Below are 10,094 nucleotides of genomic sequence, written 5' to 3' on the forward strand. Positions count from 1 at the left end.
AGGACAATAACCACCCGAGCCACTGCCTGTTCACCCCTCTACCATCCAGAAGGTGTGGTCAGTACAGGTGCATCAAAGCTGGGACAGAGAGATAGAAGCTGTTTTTCAATCTCAAGGCCATCAGATTGTTAAACTGCCATCCCTAGCACAGAGGCCTACCTACAGACTTGATCTCATTGGCCACTTTAAATGGAACACTTGTCACTTTAATAATGCCTCTTTAAGAATGTTTACATATCTCACATTACTTATCTAATATGTATATACGGTATCCTACACTATCTATTATATACTATCTATTGCATCTGAGCTGCTCGGTCACTCCTCATCCATATATTGTATATATTCTTATCCCGTTCCTTTACTAGATTGTGTATTAGGTGTTGTGAAATTTCTTAGATATTAGGTTGTTCTGGAATTGTTAGATACTACCTGTTTGATACTGCTGACCTGTCGGATCTAGAAGCATAAGCATTTCGTTACACTCGCAATAACATCTGCTAACCAATAACATTTGATTTGATGTCTAGTCTATGAGACCGGTCTGGTGCAGAAGCATGAATTTTTGACTTCCCTACCTGCATCTCCTGAATGGTCCCTTTCTGACCACTTCTTCCATGTGTAAACATGTATGGAAAGTTGTGTTTAAATCAAAAGGGATGCGGTCAAAAAGTGATTGAATTCAAATGGATTTACCCTAACATTACTGTTACCTAACACGCTGGTAACAGTTAGCCTACGTTAGAACAACATCCGATGTGCACCGGGGGGAGCTTAAAGTCCATACGGGTAACGTTAACCGCTAGTTAGTTAGCTAGCTATCCGATAACAGTAGCGCCAATATAGCATATTCCATATATATAATGTTACAAAAGTATGGCACGCATCAGATATCAAACTGACTTTCTTGACAAAGATTGACTTCGGTTTAGCTTTTTGGTAGTTAGCACAATGGCCTCCTCGACAGTACAGTGGCAACCAGGGGGTACTGCAACATAACCGCAAATAAGCTAACACTAGCTAGTTAACGTAAGCTAGCACAATCTAAAAAGCCAGGCGACATTGGCATTTGTACGTACCATGTACCAAGTGCCGAGAATGATGGTTCCCGTCCTGACATGGCAACACCCACAGCATCGCGTTGTGTAGAACCTGTGTCGATTCGGTTTAAAATGGTGCATGTCTTCCTCAAGAGTAGGGATAAACATCGCTGAAAAAGCTGGGCGACTAAGAAAGCCTCCACCATCAACAACCGACACTGATATGAAACGCCCACTCATGTGACAGGCGTGTTGAATGAAAACACAAACGATTAGCTGTTTTGATTGACAACACCTTTTGGCCATTGTAGAGCTAGGATGATGAACGTCAACCAATCAGCTGCCTCACCACACTGACAAATCCACAAAAATGTCACTGTGGCGCATTCGGGGGTTGATGATGGGGAAATTCATTTCCTACATCTCTATCGTCAGTTTTCCTTCTCTTACATCAGTTTCCCTTCTCTAAAAGAAGCATGCTCTCAAAAAAGAAAAAAACTGTTATTCAGAACATTTTTTATTATTCTACCCTTATACTAAACATGGGCCTGCATCTTTCATCTCTGCTTTATGGGGTTTATGCTTGACCTGGGCAGGAGTTCACCGGAGCTGAGTATGGGCAACTCAAATGTTTTACTGCTTGAGCTCCTGTTCCTCTTATAGAATATTAGCTCAAAGGTATTGTGGAGCTTCTGCACCCAAATGTAAACAGTACCGGCACCCAAAATGAGTACTGGCACTTATTTCAATCCAAGTAAAGCTCTGGGTTTACGAGTTAAAAATAAAGATAATCTGTTAACATGAATAGAATACATATCTCAAGTGGATGCACACTGTATTCAGGTCAATGCCTGAGCAATGCAGAAGTCTTTTGGAGTGTTTTGTTGTTGTTTTAATACCCCAGCTAATGTTGGAATGATGGATACAAAACAGCAATTAACTATGTGTTAGGGTATTACGTGTGACAAATTCAACTGAGATCCAGTCAAAGTACTCATCCTTTGAGCTCTAGATGGCAGGAGAGTACTAGTGATACAGAAGGTTTGACTAACTCTGAAGTCAGACTGGTGTGTTATGCAGGTTGATGTTTATTGTCATGAGTCTTTTCCTGGAGGCAGAACTGAGTGATTTCCTCTTAAGCTAGCTGCAAAGTTATTGTAAAAATTCATGAAAACTAAAATTAGATTTTTAGTCTTCATTTTAGGTTAGGGTTAGGCATTAGGGTTAGCAGTGTGGTTAAAGTTATTATTATATATACATTTTAAATGTAACCTTTATTTAACTAGGCAAGTCATTTAAGAACAAATTCTTATTTACAATGACAGCCTACCCCGGCCAAACCCGGACGACGCTGGACCAATTGTGTGCCGCCCTATGGGACTCCCAAATACAGCTGGATGTGATACAGCCTGGATACGAACCAGGGACTGCAGTGACACTTCTTGCACTGACATGCAGTGCCTTAGACCGCTGCACCACGCAGGAGCCCTAAAGTTAGGGTTAAGGTTTGGTTTACAATTAGAATTTATGACTTTGGTTGCTAGCAGGCAAAGACACATTCTGTAGAGCTGCCTCCAGAACAAGATTCATGACGAAAAACGCTAATCTGCATGTGCTATCCAAACTATTCAAATCTGGATATACTAATTTAACACTTGTGTGTGAGTGCATGAAGGTATAAGCTAAACAACGGTTACGATTCACATGACAATATCCCCACTCACATACAGTGCATTCGGGAAGTATTCAGACCCCTTGACTTTTCCACATTTTGTTACGTTACAGCCTTATTCTAAAATGGATTAAATAATTGTTTTCCCTTATCAATCTACACACAATACCCCATAATAACAAAGCGAAAACAGATTTTTAGACATTAGTCCACCTGTGGTAAATTCAATTGATTGGACATGATTTGGAAAGCCACACAACTGTCTATATAAGGTCCCACAGTTGACAGTGCATGTCACAGCAAAGACCAAGCCATGAGGTCGAAGGAATTGTCTGTAGAGCTCTGAGGCACAGGTCTGGGGAAGGGTACCAAAACATTTCTGCAGCATTGAAGGTCCCCAAGAATACAGCGGCCTCCATCATTCTTAAAAGGAAAAAGTTTGGAATCACCAAGACTCTTCCTAGAGCTGGCCGCCCGGCCAAACTGAGCAACTGGGGGAGGGCGTTGGTCAGGGAGGTGACCAAGAACCCGATGGTCACTCTGACAGAGCTCTAGAGTTCCTCAGTGGAGATGGGAGAACCTTCCAGAAGGACAACCATCTATGCAGCACTTCACCAATCAGGCCTTTATGGTAGAGTGACCAAACGGAAGCCACTCCTTAGTAAGTGGCACATGACAGCCTGCTTGGAGTTTGCCAAAAGGCACCTAAAGACTCGCAGACCATGAGAAACAAGATTCTCTGGTCTGATGAAACCAAGATTGAACTCTTTGGCCTGAATGCCAAGCGTCACGTCTGGAGGAAACCTGGCACCATCCCTACGGTGAAGCATGGTGGTGGTAGCATCATGCCGTGGGGATGTTTTTCAGCGGCAGGGACGGGAGACTAGTCAGGATCGAGGGAAAGATGAATGGAGCAAAGTACATAGAGATCCGTGATGAAAACCTGCTCCAGAGTGCTCAGGACTTCAGACTGGGCGAAGGTTCATCTTCCAACAGGACAACGACCCTAAGCACACAGCCAAGACAATGGCAGGAGTCGCTTCGGGACAAGTCTGAATGTCCTTGAGTGGCTCATCTAGAGCCCGCACTTGAACCCGATCTAATACCTCTGGAGAGACCTGAAAATAGCTGTGAATCGACCCTCCCCATCTAACCTGACAGAGCTTGAGAGGATCTGCAGAGAAGAATGGTGGAAACTCCCCAAATACAGGTGTGCCAAGCTTGTAGCGTCATACCCAAGAAGACTCAGTTTCTCTATAAGCATTTGAAAATATCTAAATGTGTGTTTGCAAGATAAAAATATCCAAATGTATTTATGAAGCCCTTCTTATATCAGCTGATGTCAAAGTGCTGTACAGAAACCCGGCCTAAAACCCCAAACAGCAAGCAATGCAGGTGAAGAAGCACCTAATATACATAATATAATCTGGTTCAGAAATGTAGTAATACAGTTCTTTATGACCTCAGTGATTCAACAGTGTATTGACAGTGATCAGAGTCAGAGAGATATTGTTTTTGGCTCTGCTTCGTAATAAGTTGTCTCACGGTTGCAGCACAAGCAGTGTATTGTGTGAGGGATGTCACTGTTTATTTCCACTTATTAAGCAATAATGAGTGATGGGACATAAGACAAATGATTACAAGGTACACTGTAGACTCACGGCCACACTACATTCACAGTTGTATGTACAGTGTCCATTTCATTAAGGTGTGTGTCACATCCAAAATTAACACATTTTACAAATAAAAATATGGAATTTTTGTTAAAATTACATATAAAGTAAATTATGGCTACAAAAGATCAAGAGTCTGTCAAAAAGTATTAATAAATAGAAACATTTCTGTTAGGAAACTACACATGACAAAACTAAAGCAAAGGATATGGTATTTTCACACCAATAACTACATGTATTGGCTTTGGGGGTGACCAGTGAAATATACCTGCTGGAGTGCGCGCTACGGGTGGGTGCTGCTATGGTGACCCGTGAGCTGAGATAAGGCGGAGCTTTACCTAGCAAAGACTTAGATGACCTGGAGCCAGTGGGTTTGGTGACGAATATGAAGCGAGGGCCTGCCAACGAGAGCATACAGGTCGCAGTGGTGAGTAGTATATGGGGCTTTGGTGACAAAGCCGATGGCACTGTGATAGACTGCATCCAATTTGCTGAGTAGAGCATCGGGGGCTATTTTGTAAATGACATAGCTGAAGTCAAGGATTGGTAGGATAGTCCGTTTTACGAGGGTATGTTTGGCAGCATGAGTGAAGGATGCTTTGTTGCGAAACAGGAAGCCAATTCTAGATTTCATTTTGGATTGGAGATGCTTAATGTGAGTCTGGAAGGAGCGTTTATAGTCTAACCAGACACCTAGGTATTTGTAGTTATCCACATATTCTAAGTCAGAACCGTCCAGAGTAGTGATGCTGGACGGGCGGGCAGCGATCGGTTGAAGAGCATGCACTTAGTTTTACTTGCATTTAAGAGCAGTTGGAGGCAACGGAAGGAGAGTTGTATGGCATTGAAGCTCGTCTGGAGGTTAGTTAACAGTGTCCAAAGAAAGGCCAGAAGTATGCAGAATGGTGTCGTCTGTGTAGAGGTGGATCAGAGAATCACCAGCAGCAAGATCGACATCATTGATGTATACGGTCTTCATATAATATGCCATTTAGTAGACGCTTTTATTCAAAGTGACTTAGTCATGCATGCATAAGGAAGTTACGCAATAAACTCCTTTTTCTTAGGTTCCAGATATCCTCCGTTCGAAGTGTTCTGCTGGTTGACAGTGGTCTTTCTTCATGTTATAGATCATGAGTGTTAATTAACAGAGCTGCAGCCAAGACCAATCTCCCCACCACTCCAGCGATAATAGCTGCAAAGAGGAAGAATCTAATAAGGTTGGACCACAGAGTAAACAGAGGCGGCTGGTGGGAGGAGCTATAGGAGAATGGGCTCATTGTAATGGCTGGAATAGAATGATATAAAGCAAACATATGGAAACCACGTTTGACTCCATTCCACGGATTCCATTTCAGCCATTAGAATGAGCACATCCTCTTACAGCTCCTCCCACCAGCCTTCTCTGAGTGCATCTGTTAGTAAATATGGAGGATGTACTGAATAATACACTAGATAAGTTATAGTAAATAAGTCAGACGTTACCTGCAAGAGTTTGTTTGCTAGATGAACCTCGCTCTTTGCCACGTTGCCAATGGCGGATCCTATTAGGAATCAAGGTAAGACCCAAATGCAGACACGTCAAATTGACAATGGTTTAATATTCCAATGGGTAGGCAATAGACATGTCAAGGCAGGCAGGGGTCAACAATCCAGAGGTCGAGCAAAGGTACAGGTCAGCAGGCGGGCTCAGAGTCAGGACAGGCAAGGGTCAACACGAAGAGGGCAAGAAAAAGGAGACTGGGAAAAGCAGGCGATGAGAACAAAAATGCTGGTTGACTTGACGAACTGGCAACTGACAAACAGAGAACACAGGTATAAATACACAGGGCATAATGGGGAAGGGTGGGCGACACCTGGAGAGGGGTGGAGACAATCACAAGGACAGGTGAAACAGATCAGGGCATGACCGATCCAGAATCATCTCCTATCTTAGGCCTTATGTCAAAGGTCAGGTCTGAGTCACACTAAAGACTAAAAAGAGGGGATACTCACACTCCACAATTTTTTTCTTGAGAACATATTTAGCTCATAGTAAATCCTAAAAAAACACACTTATTTTATTTATGGTGTTGTCTCTCCTTATAATTGGAACACTTTTATCCTCTTCGTCGATGGCATTGAACAAGGAGTCACCTTGACTCATTTTCAATGTAAATGTTGAGATTGTGGTAAACCTCACTGTGCCATGGTCATTTGAACTGCCTGCTGCCTTTGGACACTGAAAGGAGTGGAAGCATGTTTGGTCAGAGATGTTTGGTACTGAGAAATGTAAAAAACTCAGACACAGACATATGCACATACACACCCAGACATAAAATGAACAGGATTACCTTCCGCCCACTCTCCAGAGCCTGAGCCAGAGCCAGAAACATCTACATGTTTTCCAGATCCATCCAAGACTTCTCGAGGTATATAATACTGCTTACAGGACACACAGACACAAGGACAACTTCAGTGTAGAAATGACCCCAGAAGTCATTAGGCCATTGCCCATACAAGCCAATAACTGTCTGCACCTCTGTACTAATACCTCTCTCTCTCAATAGAAACATCAATTGTAACCGATTGTAACAGAAACAGAAAACAACAGACTATTTCTAAAATGTTAATGGAAGATTTAGTGAATTAATTATAGTATTTATAGGGTTAACTTTCATGTAACCCCTTTAACTACGTCATACTTGAGTAGCTTTAAGGACTACAAAAGAAAAGACTAGAACAACATTATTCTTAACATTACTCTGTGAGTCAACCAGTGAATCATGTGGTCCAAAGTCAAGTGCTACGCCAGCAGTATCGTCACCACACCAGCAACACAGGCCATTTCCTCCCTTCACAAGACAACATGGCTGACACATAATGACTCAAGATGAGGCACTGCCGGCAAGCTGTCATTGTCCTATAAAAAAACCCTGAGGGGACAATACATAAACTGTAGGGACAATAGCATTGGCTGGATTCTACAAAGTGAGTGAGTGTCAATACACTTACAGACTAACCCAGTAAGAGATAACAAACCGGACACTGGATATTTTGTCTGCCATAAGGAAATGCTTGGTAGAAGTGTGATTCACAACAGAAATGCTCATGAGGTGTCGAACAGAATCCAGTGAGGGGCTAGAGCCTAGAATTTAAGACCTCAACAACAAAGACCTCAACAACAATGTAGGACCTCATCCATTTGTAAAATAAAATAATAGTTTAATTTCTTATTTCTTATGATATTCTTTCACTAATTCAAAGACATAGAATTAGGCCATAATATTATGTCAGTATCATGGTGATACTGAGAAGAAATAATAGATTTTACTCTTCATGCCCTGTGAAATTAATCGGTCTGTGAAATTAATCTCTTCACAATAATGGTGTGTGATATGCACTCTGTTGTGTCCATGACACTGTCATTATCACACATGAACACTATCATCACACATGAGCACACATCTTTTTAAGATGCAACTGTAATCCTGCATATTGAGAAGAAAAATGACACTGATATGTACTTTTCAGAGCAGAATCTTATCTTGTAATTTTTCACCAAAAATGTGACTGTGATTGAGCATAGATAAGATTGTGGGCTCTATTATAACAAGCGTAATGCAACAGGAAATCTTAGCACTTGGTGGTAGCTTTCACAACTGGGTACAGTAACTGGCGAAAGGGCTGGGTTTAGATGAATAAACAAGTTGTGGGTGTGTCGAGGCTTGACACCTCACTGGCCAATCAGAAAGTGCTCCATGGCTAAATATTTGGTTGCTTCAAGTTGTGTATTTGCGGTATTTTATGCATTGTGTTGTCATCAACTCCAATTCGAATGTTAGTCCGTTATAGCCTAGTTCATTAAATAGCCTGCCCCATATTTGCTAAATATGTTGTAATAAATTTTTAAACATAGGCTGTAGCATTCACACTGATATAGGGTCTAGGCCTACTGTAAATTGCAGTCTGGACATGGACATGCCAAATGAAGTCAATAAGCAAGATTCAATTCACTAGGCCAATAATAAGGCCTAAAAAGTCAGAGCATAATTCTAATCAAATTCTGACGTCAACATGGAAATATTAGTCTACCCACATTGCGTTAGCATTTCGAAAAATGAAAACGCACATTGTATTCGCATGGCAAAAATGAAAACCCGAAGCAGAGAAAACACTTTGGTCTTTTAAAAACCTGCTGTATGTAAAATAGTATGTGCTTTTACTTGAAAATAAATAAATATGACTGTGGATGACAACATAATTTGTTTCCAAAATTAAGTTTTCCTAAAGAAGTAAATCCACTTCGTGTTTTGTTTCCTTCCTAAAACACTAACAACTATCGCGATACTGGTATCGTCCCAGACCTACGGTGTGCACCTCCGCTGGCAAAATCAATGCCATAACCCCAATTGCATTACCGCTAAAACAAGCTTTACATGTGTCTTTAATATCACCAGTAGCGTTGCTTGAAATTGACACATTGATGCACATTTTTAAGGAAATATTTCCACCCTTCCCAGCTCAGAGCAAGTGAGCTGATATAGAACAGGTAAATTACTAACAGCAGAGCACTGGATTTTACAAGTCGAAATTTCTAAAGAGCATGCGTTTGACACTAGCCCCGCCTCAACGCCAGCCGAAAATAGAGCCCTGCGTCTACGTTGGCTGCATTTACACAGACAGTCGAATTCTGATCTTTAATATTGCGGAGAGATTGTTGCTTCCATCAATGTAATTGCATCATTTCCAATCCCTCATATATTTTTGGGGTGAATATATATATATATATATATATATATATATATATATATATATATATATATATATATATATATACATACATATATATATACACATAAATACCCATATATATGTATACATAAGCATTCATACATACACATACATATACACACTTTAAAAAAAGTATATACCTTTATTATTCCTGCAAACCCAACCACCCCTCCCCCAAATGGTGTAAACTAATAAACAATAACACTTAGGCTTCTACCTTCAGTTTATACATATTATACAGACAATCTATTTTACAATAGTTATATTTTGTTTGTTTTTAGTCCTTCCTCTGAACTTATATATATTTTACAAACTAATGTTTTACATTGGTTATCTTGTTGTTATTAGTCCCACCCTTCAGCTCCATTCAAACCCTCCCATCTATCTCTTAACACCATCCATTTTGGATTTCTATTTGCCATATATTTTTCAACTGTGCTGTGATGCTTCACAAAAGTACTGAACCTTTCGTCGTAGCTTCCTACAGATTGTAAATTAAAGTTAAACATTTTTGTTAAATTATTATTATGTTATTGATTGATTGACTATGACTTTTCAAATCACCCAGTATTGCTATCTGCAGCGTTAGTTCTAGGTAAATGTTCCAATTCTTCAGCCATTCCAGGACCTGTGACCAAAAACGAGCTACATATGGACAGTACCAAAATAAATTATCTAATGACTCTACCTCCTCGCAGCAAAATCTTCAGAGCTGGGAAGATTGTATCCCCCATATATAGAACATTCTATTGGTGCAAGAATTTTGTATAATTTAAATAGAAAAATGTGAAGTTTTGAATCCGGCGTTGTTTTGCGTGTCAATTCATAAACCATGTGTCATGGAATCGGTACATCGAAAATCTCTTCCCAACTATTTTGCAATTTAAATGGCACAGCTGTCATTTTTTTGGTCCTTAAATGAAATTGGTATATGTT

The 10,094-nt window shown here is 40.5% G+C and overlaps 1 protein-coding gene across 2 annotated transcripts in view; it reads right to left on the minus strand.

Annotated features, from left to right (window-relative positions):
• Positions 1-1,253, minus strand: part of lap4a (Lysosomal-associated transmembrane protein 4A) — a 30,542-nt gene extending 29,289 nt beyond the window's left edge. Inside the window, 1 exon segment of one of the 2 annotated variants that reach the window (NM_001140354.1) lies at positions 1,080-1,253. In NM_001140354.1, coding sequence (NP_001133826.1) covers positions 1,080-1,208 — 129 coding nt within the window. In that variant the 5' untranslated portion in view covers positions 1,209-1,253. 2 annotated transcript variants of the gene reach the window in all.
• Positions 1,254-10,094: the final 8,841 nt, after the last annotated feature.

Source organism: Salmo salar, chromosome 06 (assembly GCF_965601325.2).
Source record: "Salmo salar chromosome 06, fSalSal1, whole genome shotgun sequence".
Taxonomy (NCBI): domain Eukaryota; kingdom Metazoa; phylum Chordata; class Actinopteri; order Salmoniformes; family Salmonidae; genus Salmo; species Salmo salar.